The 20480-nt window shown below is 44.7% G+C and overlaps 4 protein-coding genes across 4 annotated transcripts in view; 3 read left to right on the top strand and 1 right to left on the bottom strand.

The window, feature by feature from the left end:
• The window catches only part of LOC308168425 (uncharacterized protein), a 218669-nt gene that overhangs the window by 144555 nt on the left and 53634 nt on the right, over positions 1-20480 (top strand). The window lies entirely within an intron of this gene.
• On the top strand, positions 8143-10573 carry LOC308168932 (myocilin-like; the record flags this gene model as incomplete). Its single annotated transcript, XM_080543572.1, has 3 exons — positions 8143-8617; positions 9389-9493; positions 9771-10573. The coding sequence occupies 3 exons, from the start codon at positions 8143-8145 to the stop codon at positions 10571-10573; spliced, it is 1383 nt and encodes a 460-aa protein (XP_080399698.1).
• Positions 13182-15085, bottom strand: LOC308168933 (polyisoprenoid diphosphate/phosphate phosphohydrolase PLPP6-like; the record flags this gene model as incomplete). The annotated part of the gene is made up of 2 exons (XM_080543573.1): positions 13182-13579; positions 14656-15085. The coding sequence occupies 2 exons, from the start codon at positions 15083-15085 to the stop codon at positions 13182-13184; spliced, it is 828 nt and encodes a 275-aa protein (XP_080399699.1).
• On the top strand, positions 15569-19831 carry LOC308168254 (peroxiredoxin-6-like; the record flags this gene model as incomplete). The annotated part of the gene is made up of 5 exons (XM_080542770.1): positions 15569-15660; positions 16749-16905; positions 17192-17338; positions 19012-19158; positions 19703-19831. The coding sequence occupies 5 exons, from the start codon at positions 15569-15571 to the stop codon at positions 19829-19831; spliced, it is 672 nt and encodes a 223-aa protein (XP_080398896.1).

The raw sequence follows: 20480 nt of genomic DNA on the forward strand, positions 1-20480 counted from the left end.
GGACACACGAGATCAGAGAACAGAGAACGGGGGGATGTAGTGGTGCTATATTAGTCCAGGCTGGCTACCGTGCTTGTTGATGTAGTGAAGTCATCTAGCCGCGCATTGCCCCCCGAGCCAAAGCAAGCTAGGGTCGATTCGACTGGAGGAGAGAGAGAGAGAGAGAGAGAGAGAGAGGGAGAGATGCAGAGTATTGCGCAGTTGCTTGCCACCACCACCAACCAGCACCACCACACATCATTTTCAAGGGCATTTGGTAAACGGGGTCCTTAACCCAGCTCTATAATCTATAGCCTATAGCCGTCACCCGTGAGTTATATTTTTAGTAGCCTGTAGATAGTAGCCCATAATATTTCATGCAGGCTTATATAGGGTATTAAAAAACAACAATTTCATTCGTGTCGGATCGATCAATGTGTTACTAAAAGCTACAGGGCAACGTGTTAAATAATAAATAAATAGATCAGCATTATTCATTCTATAATATCGACGTTACCCTTTCTCAAGGTTCCCTGGACGTTTGCAATGTCCGAGCGACCCGGTCGCTGTCCAGTCCTGCAACCCAAGGTCTCGATCCTGCTTGATTACAAGCGCCACCACCTGCTACGAAAAGAGCATCGGTTGAATATGAATTCCATATGCAATGATCGATCGAAGGGTTCGTTATGCTAGGATGGACATCACCAGATGTCTCATCCCGAACCCAGATTCTCCTCTGACAGATTAATCTCTTTTTTTTTACGCAACCGCGATAATTGCGAGGCAGCGCCGCGCCTCGGCATCAAATGGACACCTCAGATGACCAATGGCAGCAGTGTGTGGGGCTGTGGTCACGGCACCACAAACCCGGAGCAGTGTAGGCAGAGAACACACACGGGTTAGGCAAAAACAAACCCGCCCCTGTTTACATCTCTGTGCAAATGTCTGCCTGCCATCGTGACTCATGCGACACGGCTGCGCGTCACCGCGCTGGGCAGGATTGGACGCGCTCATCTAGACCCCTGCTCTGCAGTAAAGAAAAGAAAAATATGTCGAGATTATAATGTCTCAACTCATTTCCTCTGTTCATCCTTTTTCTAGTGTTGCCTATTTGGTGTCTTTTGTTCCGCGCTGCCAAAGCAGCATGTCCTAGTGTAGTGTAGTGTGGTATTTGATCTGACTGTGCAGGTCGGAGAATCCTGGAAAAAAAATACGCAACATGTCTATTTTAACTAAATAATAATAATAATAATAATAATGCATTTATTTTATACGGCGCCTTTCATGGCACTCAAGGTCGCCGTACAACAATATTCGCTGCCAATATTTGGTTATAAAAGCCATGTTATCTCCACTGACTATTATCAACAGGGTTCCCAGGTATTTGCTGGTCAACACCAGCATTGGAATTTGTAAGGCAATCTGATTGGCCTTGTACCAAAGGTATTGTTCTAATATAATAATAATAACGGATAATAACGGATAATCCGTTATGCATACTAATGATCACGTTGCCCTGTCAGTCAATCTAAGCCCTGAAGCTCTTTCTATGAAGCGTCATTCCGTTGCACCATCATTGCCCACACACAGCATGGTTAAGACTGGTACATATGTTGCTGTCTCAGAGTTTCACTAGATGGCAGTATTCATCTAGATTCAACACTCTGTGACCAATCCTGGGCCCCTCTTCCTCTAATGGACCAGTCATCTGCCAGCGATACTGGGCCAGAGGCAATTTCTGCAAGTCTTTATGATGGATTCGCATAATATCAGACAATCCTATCTTTAAAGTCGTGTGTGGAAATCCACCTGAGCTCTGATCAAGAGTTGGTTTCATGCCAAGTAGGCAGTAACCTCTTGGCTGAATCGTCACTAAACTGACATCATTGTTTGCATTCAGAAAAGACTAGGGCCCAATAAAAGGCCAGTGTAAAGACATAATAAAACTTCATACAATTTTGAAAATCACCAACAACCAAGTAAGTCTCTGACCATTCGTAGATGAGTATTCAGAGGAGTGTCATTGATGGATGGACTGGTGCTAGCCATCTCATATTCAGCCCTTTGACCCCCTACCTACCTCTCAGAGGGGTGTTACCCCATCCTGAGGTATCCAATGACCACACACTAAAGGGCGGCCCTGGGCGTTCAAAACAAATAAAATATGTCACGCAGAAAATATCCAACTTAATGAATCCGTTGTAATGATATCTATGATATGAGGTAAGTCCAGTTTTCCAGCCCCACTGTATGTTTTTGTTCATGTTTACTGTATATGCATGACAAGAGGATGCAGCAACGTGGTTTAGTTTGATGGGAAATGTAATGACATGTAGTCTATGACGTGGGCTTGTCTCTAACGTCAAAGCTCCTGTTTCCTGTGGTATCTGGTTCAGAGAGGTTGTGTTTGGGTCAAACGCAGTAAGTGCCACAGAGGCGACATATCGGGAGGCCTGTTTTTAGACCTGGAGTGGGCAGGGTCACTGTGTGTATGTGCACCCTAAAGCTCCTCTTGGTCATTTTGGTTCACTGAAGAGAGCAGAGCTTACTCCAAAAGATATGACAGGTTACCAAAAATGTTCTAGAGACCTTCTCAGATTCTCAGATCACATGCTCCATGCGTGTGTATGGGTATCCCCACCGGACATTGACCTTCACCCCTACATCTTTCAACCTCATCAGTCGTGGTCCACAACAACCCCATAAACAGCACAACATTTCCTGTTCACCTGTAGTCATTTAACACTACCAGACACTTAACGGTGAATAATACAAAGGACCTCAGTTTGCACATTCTGCAACAACAACACGCAGGCATATACGCACACACACACACACACACACACACACACACACACACACACACATGTAGAGCATGCTGTGGTCCAATATGAAGAACAGAATAGAATTTATGATCCCCAACTTTGTTTGCACACCTGCACAGCCACATTGACAAATGGCACCTTGGCACTATATTCTTCACTAACGAATGGTTCAGTCTGTCAGACTTAGAATATAAAGTCCCCTTCACTTTTTATGTGTGTCTCTTTTCATTGCTGCCAGTCTTTTTCTTGGAATGTTATTTTAGTTGCAAGATATATGAAAGCCTGCATCAAAGATTGACACTGGAAAGAAGGAAAACGTGATATCAGTGAGCAGTTCCTCATCTGACACACGTGCATACTGTATGTTTGTTGACTATGCATTATGCCTATTCACTGTGTGTGTGTCTTGGTTATGTTTGAGATTACATACACATGTGTCCGTATGAATGGAAAAAGCATGAACTGTGCTGCAATGCTATATGGAATCACATGTTTATATTAACGATTGTGTGTTTTTGCTTCACATGTCTCTATGCTTGCACCACGTGTGTGTGTGTGTGTGTGTGTGTGTGTGTGTGTGTGTGTGTGTGTGTGTGTATGTGTGCGTGTGTGTGTGTGTGTGTGTGTGTGTGTGTGGCTGTTAGCTCAGAGACAGCCTTGGTGTTGGTTGAGTGCCAATCATACTGGAGGTCTCTGTTAGGGGCTAAGGAGAAGCCAGCAAGTAGTGGAGGGGCATGTCCCGCTCATCTGCTCCAACGTCCCCCAGAGTCATCCATTACCCATGATGCACTGTGGCGCAGTGTTTGGACAGTGGAAGTTCCTTGAGGCTGGGGATGTCTGCTGTCCTCATCAGAGCCTCAATACATAAGATCTTCAGATCTCACTCCAACCATTTAGAACAGGTCCACAACCTGGTCAGCCTTGGGGTGGATTCCATTTAAATTCAGTCAAAATTCAGTCAAATTAGTCAATTCAATTATGCTACTTGTCTTCATAACAATGTTTCATAACAATGAATCCTGTCATCTAGTATTGATAAACAGATGCACAGTTATGGATTATATGTTCTTATATATCTGACCCCATCCATCTGCTGCAATAGTCCCTCAGACTACTAGGAGTTACGATTCACTCACCTCTTTCCCTATCAACCCATCCTGCACTATTCACACACACACACACACACACACACACACACACACACACACACACACAGTGAAAGTTTGTAGTGTGCAAGTTGTGTATTAGTTTGGGCTGCATGACGCAAACTAGGAATTTATTTGGACTTTTAAATGTACAGTATTATGGCCACTGGAATCCCATGGAACTATACTTATGGACCAATGTGCCTAAAGGGCAATGCCTTCCAGTATTACTGGAATTATGTGAAGCATTCCATAACATTTATACTGTATGTTTAGATTGCGTAATCTAAGACAGACGGACAGACAGACAGACAGATGTCAAATTATATTTACATATGCAATCGCAGATAATCTAATACCTTTGAATCAATATCAGACTGTTTTCATTCCATCAGTGAGAAAGAGAAGCATGTAAACGTAGGTGTGGCATGCATGTTTCCGTGCACCCTAAATGAAGCTGTAGGTGTGAACATGTTTTGGGGTTACTGACTGAGGTGACCGTGTCTGATCCTGTGTGTTTGCGTAACAACGTGGTGCCATGTCAGGCTGTCTGCGTTACTAATGAACACTTGTGCTGTGAAACACCTGCATTGTGTTGACCTGGCAGTGACTAAACAACACTTCCAGTAAAGGAGAGCTATCGCGTGTGACTCACTGTGATTACACCTCACAGTCACTGCAGACAGTAGACAGTCTTTTTATCCTGACAGCAACATCCCATCCCACCCCTTAGGCTGCCATTAGTGCTCGGCTAACACTCCCAAACACATTTGAAACAGACGTCAAGTTGAGGTAAACAATTGCCCCGCAATTCGAGTTGCTCCAACTGAGTCTCGAACTTGTGACCTCTACCTTGCCAACACACATGACCTGTCTCCTCACATACCTAATGTTAACCAGCAACACTATCAAAAAGCTAGCGATTGGACAGCACAGTTGGGGGTATTTGAACTTGAGGAGTGAGTTTACCGTCTTACACATAGAAGTACTGTACCTGACCAACCTAGAACGCTAAACTGCCTTATTCCCTAGGCTTCAACTTATCAGATACATACCTTATGACTCAATTATGTTTTCAATAACTTTAACTCATGGTGGGGCACGTGCATTGAACATACTGTATATGTACATATGCTCTCACACACACCATGTTGACACGGAGGTAACTGAGATTGTGGCATATCTGGAGAACCCCCCTCCCTGTATATATCCTGTGTTGGGGTAAGAGGTCAAACTGGTGTGAAATGTTTGTGTGTGTGTGTATGTGTGTGTGTGTGTGTGTGTGTGTGTGTGTGTGTGTGTGTGTGTGTGTGTGTGTGTGATTGTGTGTGTTTGTGTTCCCCTGGTGCCTGCTTACCAGTCTAGTACCGCATGACTGGTAATGCAATGTTTCACACCTATGAATGCATTTCTGGCCATGCTGCGTGGGCTAATGAGTGTGCAGGTATGGCTTATGATCCTGAATAGATGAATCTCTCTCTGTCACCACAATGCTAGTTTTGTGTTGCATGTTAAGGCTTCAAATAAGTCATGGGACAATTTATCTCATTCAGTGTCATCGTCTAATTTTTTAGACAGTTCAATCGTCATGTCTTTTGTATTATTTCCTCAGACAATGAATGACCTTAAAAACAGTAAAGGTGAAATGTCAAAAAAAGTTATACCGATATTCCAGGCACCAGGAGGCAAACAGATCTTTCTACATTCACTTTCCAGTCCTGGATCAGCGATTAGACTTCGATCGTCATCTCGTTTATTTTTCCTTTGATACACCGTCAACATATCCCTTTTCATCATTATTTCTCAAAAAAGCCTTTCAATCTTGCTAGATCTTGAGATCTAGATCTCACTAGAGCTATTTTCTATTCTCAGTATTACAGTTATTGTAATATACTTATTAGTACAGCTCAACTGTATGATTTATAGTGCCAGGATTAAAGTCCTCCCTTTGGTATGTTGGGGAATGGAAATCCACTAGATGTTGCCAAGGATACGTAGATTGTAAATCCAGGAGTTCTGAGCATTAAAAAAAACCTGGTGAAAGGGAAGGATGACATCCTTTAGTTCCTGCCAATAATATTAGTGACATTAGATGGACTGATATATAGGAATGAATGCAAGGATAACCATATGACCATATTATATCCAGGCTCATCTTCAATAGTAGCCCCTCTACAGCACACACAGTAGGTCAAAAGGAGCTCAGACCATAAATGTGAAACGAATACAGGAGAAAAGCCCAACCATTCCAAGCAACAGAGTGTCTCGATGGACCTAACCCTAACCCTAACCTTTGTGTCTCAATGGACTTGCAATCCTGGCCCTTCACAGTTGGAGGGTTGATTTTAGAGCTGGCGGTGGAAGATGTTGTGTACTTTGTGTCCCACCATCAACCCACTCTGAGGCCATTATGAACTGAGACGGAGGAGCAAAACAGGATGCCAGCAATGTCGATGTTGCGTAAGAAAAACACCCTGGAGAAGTGCGACACTGCCCAATTTCCACAGTAAAGGAATCAGCCAAGCAGGCAATTAGTTTGATCTTCTAGAACGAAGCGTCTTTTGGTGAGTATGCGTTGAGTACTGTAGGAGGGCAAGAATGGAAGGTTGGGGTAGAAAATAAATCATCACTTGAATTTGAGTCAACCGTAGCAGTGCCCAGCACTGTATGCCAAATCCATTACTCTATTTCCTGAGGGAGGAGAGGTTGAGTCTGTTAAGAGTTCTTAGCACTTCTCCTGGCCTCTCCTGTAGCTCTTTCGTCCTCTCTATCTTTTGTTTTTTTACTCTCATCTATGTGTCTGGGCCATGTGGCTTGGTGCCCCCGGTCCGCCGGCCTCTCCAGTCGTAAACACGTGCTGCACACACCTGCTCACACACTCTTGGTTGTCCCCCAGGACCTAACCAGGTGGCATGAGGAGAGAGTGGTGGGACACAGGTCCCAGCACGTGAGAGGGAGTGACTAAACCTGATGCACCATTCCAATGTGAATCACGTTGCAATAAAAAAGTGTTTTTGTTACACAAGAGTGGGAGAGATGTCCAGAGTCCAGTATTTCGAAACGTTTAATCTGGATCAGAATGATCTGGATTCTTTTTTTGCTATTCATGATCAGATCGAACTGGTTGATTTCCCCTATACTACTCCAAATCTACCAGATAGATCTGATCCTGGATAGCAACAAATAATCGGGATCATTCTGTTCTAGATTCAACATTTTTGAAATACTGGGCCCAGGAGAATCTTTTAGATGTATGATTTGTAGTGCCAGGATTAAAGTATGGGTTTGGGAGGAAGAGCAGCCCTCAAAGCCCATACCCAGACATCCTGCCCTGCCCTGGCAGCTGAGAGTGCCAGTCTGCCCTCAGGTGTGCAGGTGAATTGGACTGCCCTGCCCAACTGAAGGGGCCGACACTAGACATGGCAGTTAGGATTCCTAGACCTGTTTGGACCCAAAAAGGTAAACAGAAAAGGCACCACAATTTTGGACCCATAAATGTCAGCATGTACTTTTAGGTTCTGGTCATAAATCAGTGATATTGGACATACAGTTAATCACATGGTAGTTTAATGATATAACTATCGGCTGCAAAGGAAGTAACAGAGAAGCCCTCATTGCTCTAATAAAATGGTGTCAGACAGACAAATAAAGGTGTGCTGTACAGACAAAACAACCTACAGACATAACAACTATATTAACACAATTAAACAACAGGAAAAATAAAAACCTGAGCACTGTTTTGCTTTTTTCGAATAAACTTTGCCAGGGCTTTCCCAAAACACATGGTATTCCAACCATCAGTCCCCATCCCCCGTCCCCCCCCCACCTCCAATCCCGTCCCCTTCTCAGATGTTTAGCCATGCTCCTTGTCCCCTCCCACCCTCTCACTTTTGACTGTATAAATATCCCCCTCACAACTCAGAAGACAACAACAAGGGACTGACCAGAGAGACCTAAGAGAAGAGAGAGGAGAAGATTGTACAACTAAACAAGACAGAGGAATAGAGAGGACATCACAAAGTTAGAAGAGCAAGTAGGGATCCAGCACCAGAACATTAGTTCTAAGGTGAAAGCCCAATCAGACTCACTCTCATCCTTTAGACAAGCAAAGGAAGAAGAGACAGAAGGGAAGGAAGGAGGATCCATCACTGAAGAACCCCGCATGCCAGAGAGATCCACTCTGTTCTTTTAGAATGTGGCTCGAGGTAACCGTGTGTCTTTCCTGTCTGGTGCTGGGTGGCCAGAGCCAAGGCCAGGACAGAGCCTCCCTGCGCCGCTCCAACGACCACAACGGACGCTGCCAGTACACCTTCACTGTAGCCAGCCCTGCAGAGTCCAGCTGCCCCAGTGCCGTAGGGGCCCCTGAAATGACGGGTGTCCGGTCTCGCCTCACCCTCCTAGAGGCCATGGTGAGCCGTCTGGTGGGGGCAGAGGGAGTCGGAGTCGGAGGAGGAGAGGAGGAGGGTCTCCAGGAGGCGTACTCCCAGGCCATGGGGGAGAAGAGCCAGCTCCAGCAGGACAAGGAGCAGCTGAACAGGCAGGTGAAGGAGCTCCAGAGGAGGGTGGATGAGCTGAGTCTGGAGGCTGAGACACTCAGGCAGAGACCCTGCCACCAGCCCTCCGCCCCAGGTGTCCCCCTGCACGAGCTCAACCAGAGACCTGCCAGTGGTGAGTTTCAACTGTTACTGGAACATCAGGCATCAGGCCAGGCAGAAACAGAGGGGTGAATGGGTAGACTGGAGTGTGCACTCATGCATTTAATAGGAATGGACTGGTGTAAGGAATATGATGGAAACTCTTCCCAGTCATGCCTATACCAATCTAATGCTTTTAAATGCATGAGGGGAAGTGAACGAGTACACTTCTGGGTGAAGGGTAGTGAATTGGAACGCACCCTGTGTGTAAAGGAAAAGAGAATACATTCCTCGATTCTGAAAATGATAGTGCATGTCATACAACATATACATCGTATAACGGTACTACAGAATTAACAACATGTTACTAGCTGATTATGAATACCAATGAAATCGAACAGAAATACATGTAGGTAGTTATGCGCTGTATATGACAATATAAATATGTTGATTGGAAGTCTGTGGGCTACAGGTCAGGTTTCCGTTAGCCCTCTTTGGTTGAGTGTTTACGGCGTGGATACTCTTTTTACAGTCACCCGTGCATGGTGGTTGCCTGTCAGTTTACATGCGTGACCATTTTTAGGAATGCAACATCTAATGGGGCTCGTAAGCTTTGATGATATCAGTGTGTCATCATTGAATGTGTCTCAGTTTATACCGCTCTTCTATTCTATTCCATTCTATTCTACTCTAAATCTGTGTTAGTGTTGAGTTACTGCTCATGATTGGTTCACCAGATGGTTCACAAAGAACACAAAGGAAAATCTACCTAATTTATCATCCTGGGTTTATCATGTCTCCTCAGATCCTGCCTATGAGTTTGGCAATGCTGCATACCAGGAGATGAAGGCTGAGGTCACAGAGGTCCCAGCCTCCGGTCTGATCCAGGAGGGAGGACAGAACCACACAGGTAGGCCAACCGCCTAGTCCAAGAAGCATATATTGCCCCCTGGTGGTCTTTCAAAGCCCATACAATCACATTCAAGTTAAACATCCCTCAAAATGAAACAATCCGCTACAAATATCCACAAACGATCATAAAGATATGGTTGATGATTTTCCATTTGCCACCTAGATGCATTTGCGATTCACATTAATAATAATGATGATCACGAGATTGCATTGTGACTCCCTCCCTCACTGCTTAAGTAACCCTCCACCCTCCATCCTCCACCTGTACCTCCTAGGCTGTGGTGAGGTGGTGTCTGTGGGGGAGCCTGTCTTGCACAGGAAGGCCGACAGCATCACAGGGAAGTACGGGGTGTGGCTGCAGGACCCCGAGCCCGTGTCCCCCCCGTACGGCAACAAGACCGTGTGGCGCATCGACACGGTGGGCAAGGATGTCCGGCAGCTCTTCGCCTACGAGGACATGGAGCAGTTCACACGCGGTTTCCCCATGAAGGTGCTGCTGCTGCCTGAGGCCGTGGAGAGCACCGGGGCCACCCTGTACCGCGGGTCCCTCTACTATCAGCGTCGGCGCAGCCGCACCCTGCTGCGCTACGACCTGGTGTCCGAAAGTGTGGCGGCGCGTTCGGAACTGCCACACGCCGGCTTCCACGGCCAGCACCCCTACTCCTGGGGAGGTTACACCGACATCGACCTGGCGGTGGACGAGCAGGGCCTGTGGGCCATCTACAGCACCAGCAAGGCCAAGGGAGCCATCGTGCTCTCCCAGCTGGACCCTGAGAGCCTGGAGGTCAAGAGGAGCTGGGAGACCAACATCCGCAAGAACACGGTGGCCAACGCCTTCATGGTGTGCGGCAGGCTGTACACGGTGGCCAGCTACACGGCGGCCAACACCACCGTCAACCACGTCTTCGACACGGCCACCGGGGAGGGGCGCGCCATCGCCGTGGCCTTCCGTAACCGCTACCGCTATAACAGCATGGTGGACTACAACCACGTGCAGAGGAAGCTCTACGCCTGGGACAACTTCCACATGATCACCTACGACGTGAGGCTGGGCAGGGTCGGCAGCAGCACCCTCTAGAGGCGAGAGAGGGGACTGAAATATGGACTCAAATGCTGTTGAAACATGAGCAATTAATCAGGGACTTAAAAGTCGTTTTAAGATCAAGTAAGACCGTAATGAGGCCTCTGTATTTGTATTGTTACTCTACTAGAATATATTTTTTTCTACTGTAAATAGGATGAATCAGACTATAGCAATCACACAGCAGATCTCACTACGGTGGACCATCTTCTGCTGCTCTATGTGAACAATCTGTTGATATTTTCTTTTGCTTTATCTTAATTTAAGAACGTACCATATTGAATTAACAACTATTGTCTATATATTTCAAGTTGTATCTTTCATTTGTTGTGTATTATATGTACTGTTATGTCATTTTAATGAACACAGATTAACATGATTAAAAAGAAAACTGAATGTGAAGATTAGCTTGACTTCGTTTTGTCCAAATGGATGGATGATTGCTACACAACAGCATAACAAAAGGAAACACATAGGTATACACCTACAGTATAAGATATTCCACAGAGCAAAGATATTCCAAGCCTTGAAATACAAACACTGCACTACTGTAATAGTATGCAGGACATTGAGGAAAACCAAGACATTACAGGTTTGCTCTATCATGGAGCGCCCCCTACTGACCATTTGTTGTGCTTGTATAAGGTCTGTACAACACTACAGTACAGGGGAGGCTGGTGGAGGTCTGCAGTACAGACCTAGAGCAGGGCATCACCAGAGAAGATACCCGGCTGGTGGGGTCAACGGGTCGTCTGGTGGGGTCAATGGGTCGCAGACTTCAGGCAGTTATTGTATGCAAAGAATTATCCCCACCAAATACATGAGTGCTTAATTTAGACATTTGATAAATCTGTCCCATGGGTACTCTGAAATATAGGGGGGCTATTTAAATAAAAAGTGGTGTAATTTCTAAATAGTGAAACCACTATTTATATACACAAATACCATCAAATAAAATGTGAGACTTTAACCTCATAGTAATGTTTAGTCATTTAAAATCCAAACTTTTGGAGTGTGGAGCTGATAGAAGAACATGTGGACTTCCATAGAGCTGGCATAGGTGGGGGGCGGCAGGGGAGTCAGAGTGGCGCTGGGAGGAACCAACCAGGGGAGGCTGATGGAGGTAGAAATTGTAGGACAGGCTCATTTGTTTGTTTGTTTGCTTATTAGGATCCCCATTAGCTAATGCCATGACATTAGCTAGTCTTCCTGGGGTCTGACAGTATTGTAATGCATGGAATGGAATATGGTATGGTACCATTCCTCATATACCATTCCTTATTCCATTCTGTGTATTACAAAGAGCTCATCCTCTGATTTCTACCTCCACCGGCCTCCCCTGGAACAAACGCTGTATACCAACACTGTAAGTGGAGATGGGGATGGATAAAGACATAATGACAGTCAGGAGGCTCAGCAGCAGCTGTGCACGGATGGAAACTTTGAAGGGTTGGTAGATATTGCCCCGCCCATACATACACCCACAGTGGACACTGCCAGTACAATACCACAGCACCCTATATGGACACTGGGCTGCAGAGAATTGTTCTCTTAACAAGGGAACCACGCATGCCTTTTTTATCACTTCATCTCACCCACAGACTTTCATTCTCTCTCTCTCTTCCTCGATGAAGATATGATAAACGAATATACTCCCTTATGTGTTGATGCCTTCCTTCTTTTTATTGTTGTTCAATGGCGATAAGTCTGTAACGTCTTTATTTACTCAGAGAGACACTGTCAGTCCTTCAGAGTGGAACCTGTGAGATACAATTAAAAGGCTAATAAATTCGAGCCCCGCGGTGGCGCAGCGGTCTAAGCATTAGCCTCTAGTGGAAGCTGCCCACCGGGGACTGGCATCGAATCCCGGTCTCGCCAGACCCGGATATGGCCGGGGCCCACAGGGAGCATATTGAGCGGCCGCTCCCAAGGGGGGTATAGGACCGCTCCCAAGGGGGGTATAGGACTATTTCCGGACAAGGATCCGTCGCGCAACACCGCCCCCGTCTGGTGCTGGAATAACGAGGAGCCAGACAGCTAGTCTGCCTGGCTATCTCCTCTGGGGCTGCCGGCCACGGGGTCGTGCGGCGGATCCTACGCAATAGGCAGGGGATAATTGGATACTAGGTTGGGTGCAATTGGATACCAAATTGGGTGAAAAAGGGATAAAATCAACAAAAAAACAAACAAAAAAAAGCAAATAAATTGAAAGTATACAACAATGTATGAGTAAGAGTGAAATTCTTATTCACCCTTTAGAAATCTACTTTCAAACTAAAAAGATCCCTGGTCAAAATGCAACTAAATATTTAAAAAATAAAAAATAAATATTATGTGATATACAGTACGTCATATACTTGAAACTCAGTTGGGATACAAACAACACTGAGAGTATAATGTGCATGCGCCACAAAAACTGTTGTGCAATTGGGTTTTGTAATGATTTGTATCTACAACTACCACCGCTCTGCAAACGTACTCATGCCACACTATAACGAGGAAACTGCACTAATCCAGTCATTTGAACACTAGAAGGTTTGCTGATGACACAATGCACAGTCTCTCTTCCCACAAAACTCCTCCAAAATCTCACTCATTACTGAAATCAAAGTGTTGTCCCCCATGCCTGTCCCTCCCCCAGCAGTGTGGTCAGCAGCTCCTGCAGGCAGTCCCAGGACACCCACAGCCTCTCCACCAAGCTGTACTGACAGTAGCCCATGGCCAGGCCAAAGCCCACGTCCGTTACATACTGCCTTGCCAGTAGCACCCGTGACAGGCCCACCAGGGCGGCCCAGCCCAGCACCAGAGCATGGACAGGGGCTGTGACCACCAGCTGGGCCACCAGGAAGCGGGCACACATGGCTGCCCGCGTGGCATGGCTTGAGGGAAAAGAATAACGCTCTATAAAGAAGGTGGAGAATATATCTGAGCGGTTTTGAGCCGGACTCCGGCGACGGATCATGGTCTTGACGATTCTGACCAGGACAAGATCCAACAGTAGAGCTGAAAGGTCATAAGAGAGAGGAAAAGAGTGTTTCAGACAAGAGGTTGTTCATCTTAAGCTATGGCAGGCAGGCACACACTTCATTATACATCACAGTATTATGCCTAGATTAATGAGTTATTATTCGTTACTAAAAATATATATTTTCAACCTACTGAACCAAAATAGACTGATGCTGAGAACTAAAATAGGACAATGCGCCTATCCCAAAGAATTCAAGTCAAAAAAGTTGAAGATGCATGCGTAGTCCTACTGTCCGTAGGCTACTGATGCCATAGGACCGTGAACAGCCGCGTAATATCCTTGCTATCTCCAGAGGTGACACTTTCGGAAAGGTTGTAAGGAGAAAACTTTCCATGGACGCCTCCCTCCCCTGTTCTTTGGCGCCACTATTCTTGTTCATGTTCTATCCAGTTCTTCTGTCGGCCGCTCCCTAAAGGACCCGCGATTGAAATGGATACTGGTCATTGACCAAAGGACACAGATCCAATGAATCGCATATATAAATGCAATATCAGACACTTTCGTGGATTGGTGGGGCTTTTTTCAAATGACCTGATCAACCCTGCGATATATATTAACGTAATATAGCATTGGTATCGTCTTAACCGGGAGACTGCTATCAGTTCAACGAGTTCACAAGGCATTCCCCGCGCGTAATTGCGCGTACTCACGCATAGACCTAATATTGCGCGTAGCCGCGCGTAAATTCGACGCAGAAGTATAAATTGGGCTCAACTGCATAACTAATGGTAAAAAAAAAAATAATAATAATAATATTGCGGAGGAAAATGTAATTTAATGCATGCAACATTTCGCAGGACCAGAGACGAACAAACTAGATAGTAGATTAAAGTTGAAGTTAATCAAATCTAAATGTCAGGGAGGCAATAGGGGGAGGAACTATCAACAAAGGCTTATTAATGAAGTAATTATTAATGACGTTTGTTGATTTGATATGTAATGTGGATGATTAAACTGTTATTGCATTAGCCTAATAGGACATTGAGTTAACAGTTGAAATATAGGCACATACAGCGGGCACACATAGGCCTGCAATAGAAGGTTCACTCACCAAAGATAAGGTTTAGCATCATTTCTTGGTCTGTGATGGTCTCACCCCTAAGGAAACAGTATAAAGTGCCGATGAACCACGGGACGGCATGCCCGGAGAGCTCCACCAGCCTCACCAAGGGCCGTATGCTGCCCCATGAAGAGTCCTCAGAGGCGCACACCCCCAGCCGCTTGGAGAGCCACAGGTCTACGGCTAATAACAACCGTAGGGTGATCACAAAAATGGACTGATTCAGACTCACTGAATAATCTTCTGTCTGAGCTGCTGAAGAGACGTACGAACAACTGGAGCAACGGCGGCGCGTCGGACACTCAGATGCCCGGTAACGGGTCTCTGTGGCCAACCCAAATCTCCCAATGACCGCGGCGCCAGTGTTTCCAGAAATACTACCACTGCGAGCACTGTTCCTTCTTCCTCGAGGCGAAGGCATTTTCCAAAAAATTAAGCCAAATCTCAGAGTTTTGTTACAGCGTCCGTCATTTATTGACGCTCTGGTTTCAGCGGTAACCAGAGAATGATGGACCGATTGGGTCACGTGGTAGAAGAAGAACTCGTAGGCTACTGGTGATAATTGACACGTATGACAGTCGTTTTTCTCACATTAAACATGTGTGTTGTCAAATGTGTAGGCTACAGCTCTTATTATAGTATTTTAGGAATATTGTAAGATAAGAGTAGTTCGTCTACAAATAGTGGAATACAAATATTACCAGGATTTGCAGGCTATAGGCCTATAGCCTATTTTAATGTTAGATAATGTGCCGATTAGGCTCTTTAAAGTCACAATACATGTAAAAGCAAATCATCATTATCCCAAAAGCCACCTCTTCAATAAGTTCTTTATTGAATAAGGTTCCGCCTCTTATCACCCTCGTGACAACCTGTCGTCGCCAGTGAGTCAGGCAGCGCAACCATGCCCGGGCTCCTGCTTGGAGATGTATTTCCCAATTTTGAGGCCGAAACCACTACCGGCAAAATTCAATTCCATGAATTTCTGGGTGACTCGTAAGTCATTTTAATTGCACATATTGTAATATCATACTGTACCATCATGGACTCAGCATTGTGTAGCTGTAGCCTATAGTGTTTCTTCTTACATGATACGTATAACATTCAGATTACTAATAGATACCTGTACTGCGCGTACAACCAAAGTGCTCGAAGTATATATTTAACATTCTGCTTTGATTATTATGCGCTTCATAGATATTTATTTCTGTATTAATCCGACGTGTATCAGTATTGGCATTTTCGGCTACAAATCGTGACGTTAGAAATATAATTATAAGGTTCTATCTCCGCTTTTGTCCAAATTGAGTTTTTTACATAATCTGATCCATTAGGTGTTTATTAATGCCTGTGTAGTGTTATTTTTTAAATGTTGACATTTTTGAGTTATTAAGTAATTCATACAATACAAAGGTTCCATCTCACAAAACATAATGGAATGTAAAAACTTTGACGCTCAATATCTCTGAACTAACCTAAACGGAGATAGAACCTTATAATTCTAAGGTCACGATATGATGTTTATCCCGGCTTTATTGACAGAGACTGATGGGCTACCTTTATTCTGCCGGATGGAGGTACAGAATGCGTTTCTTTGACATTGTCAAGATGGTTTTCGTTTTCTTCTATAGAATAATATATTCATAGGCCTAATAAAATAAAGTCAGTTGTCTGTCTGTCTATCTAGGTCGAGGCGTCAGACAGATAAAAGAGCCTGCTCCAGATCATTGTTCACTGAGCTCAATCGACATGCTGACAACACTGAAATGTCACTTGCGTGCGTCACGTCAGTGGTTTTGTTTGAGCAATATCATCTGTGTCAAGACCACACTGTCGACGTGTGAATTTGTCATTTGTCATAATCTGAGACGGTTTTAAAGCGACAATGTTCAAATGATGAACAGCATGGAAACTCAGAAGCACCCTGAGAGCAGCACACAAACAGAAACACAGGAGCCATGCAGGGGAACAGAGAGGCTGACATTCCTCTCTTAGGCCCCTGCTAATCTCTCTCACCCCCCCCCCCTCTCTCCCTTCCCATCTCTCCATTTTATCTCTCTCCTCCCATCTCTCTCTCTCTCTAGTTGGGGGATCCTGTTCTCCCACCCCCGTGATTACACCCCTGTCTGTACCACAGAGCTTGGACGAGCCGCCAAGCTCAGCGATGAGTTCAGCAAGAGGAACGTGAAGATGGTCGCCTTGTCCATCGACAGCGTGGAGGACCACCATAACTGGAGCAAGGTTTCACCCTCCTCTCACTCTGTCTCTTCTGTCTGTAACATGTCCAATACTGCCCAAGAACCACAGTATCCATCTTTGATGTTGCCTACTAAGCACCATCTGTTACTATAAGTGGTTAACTATAGTTTCGTCAACCATGTTGCTCACTATCTCAATAGAACATTTATTTTAAATTAATTAATTTAATTTTGGATATACATATCCCACTGTTTATACAGTAGCTCAGTCCGTTTACCATGTGTTTGCTAGACTGTGTCAGTAAAGGAGATTTGCTGTGATCCTGTAGGACATCCTGGCTTACAATAATGAGGAGCCTGGCTGTGCATTCCCCTTCCCCATCATAGCGGACAGTAAGAGGGATCTGGCTGTGGCCCTGGGCATGCTAGACCCAAACGAGAAGGACAGGGATGGCATGCCCCTCACTGCCCGCTGTGTGAGTCTCTACTTTATATTATTATTATTATTACTTTCTTTGTCTCTCTTTGTCTCTCGCTTTCTCACACACTCTTTCTTGCAAAACTGTTTCCAGTATGAATAAACCTCAGTGTCTTTCCACCTAACCCAACCCTTCCCCAGAAACCAACCACACACACACACACACACACACACACACACACACACACACGCACACGCACAGACACGCACAGACACACACACACACACACACACACACACACACACACACACACACAAACAGTACCATACCCATTTCCCACTGTAAGGTAAGCCCCTTCTCTCTTGTTCACTCTCTCTCTATGACGCACACACAGCATTCATGCCTTGTGTAATTAATGGAGCAGGGCATACATTTGTTGTAAATCTGCCACCTTTGGCTACAACAAACTTGACAACAACATATTCCCTAGAAATTCTATTTGCTGTTTGATTGATTGATTGAAAACTTTATTAGAAGATTTGCAGAAGTAGGTACATGAGAGTACATATTACATACAAGGTCAACTAAAAGGATAAAAACCCAAGAAAGCCACTGGCTTATTTCAATTGGGGTCCTTGATTTTCAATTCATCGTTACATGTAAGACAGACAGGAAAAGAAAAAAAAACTAGTACTATCTACAAGATAATACAGACAAATAACTATTACTATCTACAAGATAAAAATACATCCATCATGGGAAGAACAATACTAGATATACAATACAACAAAACATCAGGTATGTACAGCGGGTAGGACAGGTGGGGACATACACCACAGGTGGGGGCGGGGGACAAAACACAAAGTATGTACAGTGGGTAGTTCGGGTCTTTTAATCTGATTTTTGATTTAGAGGGTCCAGTTACGGATTGCAGCCTCCTGTAAATGTTTTTTGAGAGTGGTTTTGAAGATGGGCAGTGTTTTGCACTCCTTTAAGATTATAGGAAGGGCGTTCCACATTTTTACTGCATAGTTTGCAAACGAGTTTAACCCCTTGTTTGTGGTGCAACGCGGTTGAACGTGGTTCGTGGAGCTTCCTCTGGTGTTGTATGTGTGGACGTTGTTCACTTTTTGGAAGTATGTTGACAGGTACTTGGGTGTCTTTGTGGTGTAGCGTATCTTGAAGACCAGGCCCAGTGCAAGCTGCTGCACTCTGTCAACTACTCGTAGCCAATCAAGGCTCAAAAAATGAGCAGCGGTTAGATGTGTCCTAGGGTTGAGGCCTAGCAGAAGCCTAACCAGTTTATTTTGGGCTGTCTGGAGTCTTGTTTTATGGGCCTTTGTGGTTCTATAGTACCATGATGTTACGGCATAGTCGAAGTGACATTGAATGAGAGCTCCTGATAGGGTCCTCAGTGTGTTTTTACTGACAAGTGAGGATATCCTGTACATATCCTGTATCCTGTGTTAGGTTTCTTCATATGTGCACTATTTTGAAGAGGCAGCCACCAGAGACTGAAAGGTCTTTAGAAAAGCGCTATTTCCCAGACCAAAACAGAGTTCGTAAACAAAATATTTCTTTCAAGGGATCACACTCACTACTGATTAAACCAATTACTCAGTTCACTCACTAGCAATTAAATTAGGAAGTGTGTAGAAAGCTTGAATGTTACATACTGGACCTAGAAAGCCATCCCATAGAAATAAGAATATGATCTGTGTCTGTTTCAGGTGTTTGTCATCGGTCCAGATAAGAGGTTGAAGCTCTCCCTCCTCTACCCCGCCACCACAGGACGGAACTTTGATGAGATCCTACGAGTGGTGGACTCCCTGCAGCTCACTGCACAGAAGAGGGTGGCCACCCCAGCAGACTGGAAGGTGAGCCAATCCCTCTCCAACACCATAACCTCAAAGTCCCGCTTTCAAGTTCAAAACACATTTTTAGGATCAATATAGCTTTATAGCTCTGGCCCATCTCCACAGTAAGTTAGCATCCAAACATAACAGACACCATCTTAATAGATAGATACGAAAAGACACGGGTGACACATAATAAGGTCAAGAATTAATATCGTTGAATATCATTACTGCAATGTGTCTGTCTTTCCAAATAGGGAGGGCCCATTCTTAGTGCAATATTGTCAGGGATGCTATGTTCATGAATGAATGGACTTTATTGTCATTGCTACAGTACAGGTACCAAACAACGAAATTTAGGAGGGGTGGCTCCCCTTGTGTTAGGAAAGAAAAAAAAAAAAAACTTTTAGAAAAAGAAAAAAATCACAAGAAGGTAAGGAGCTGGTTTACATACTTAAAGGCTATGTACACAATCCACTGTACTATACTGCACAGATAGTCAACTAGGGTTGTCATATCATGTCCTTTTTAACATTTAATTACCCTAATTTCTCTCCATGAAAAGCCTGGCGATCGTGTGATGGTTCTGCCTAACATCCCTGAAGATGAGGCAGCAGCTCTCTTCCCAGCTGGCATATACACCAAAGACCTGCCATCAGGGAGAAAGTATCTGCGTTACACACCTCAGCCATGAGGGCGCAGCAGAGAGCACGTCACAAGCCTCTCATGGGACCACAGTGAGAGATGATGATGATGATGGTGGTGATGATGATGATGAAAAGGACAAGACAGACTCAAAAGGACAAAGTGTGCAAATCTCACTCACCTGGTGAACCAAATCAAACAAATCACTGGTTAGTTTTCTAATACTATGGACTCAGGAAGTAGACATGCCTTTACTGGGGTAATACTACTAGCATGGTTGATGTTACATGGACAACGTGGCCAAGCAGATCCTAAACCATTGAAAATGTTGTTGAATTGATTTAAATAATGTCCACTTACATAATATAATGTGAACGAAATGCCGTTGATAAGTGGTGCCTTATTTTTCAAGTAGGAACATTAATAAATTCCTTCAACAGCAACATCAGGCCTTTCATTACACTCCAACCTTACATTCTCATGTCATTCTAGCTTAATAGAGAGTACACATTTATTTAAAATGGACATCGCACATTACAATTTACACTGAACAAATCACGGAATTGAAAAAAACAAGGCCTGTCGTCTGAGGCCGGCTGTTAACTCAGCTATGTGGGATTTAGCATTCCTCTTCCCAGGACAACACCAGCTGATATTACCGCCTTTGATCCTGTACCGTACATTATTGGGAACAGACA

This window comes from Nansenia antarctica (genome assembly GCF_963989245.1).
Source record: "Nansenia antarctica genome assembly, chromosome: 12".
Classification (NCBI taxonomy): Eukaryota; Metazoa; Chordata; class Actinopteri; order Argentiniformes; family Microstomatidae; genus Nansenia; species Nansenia antarctica.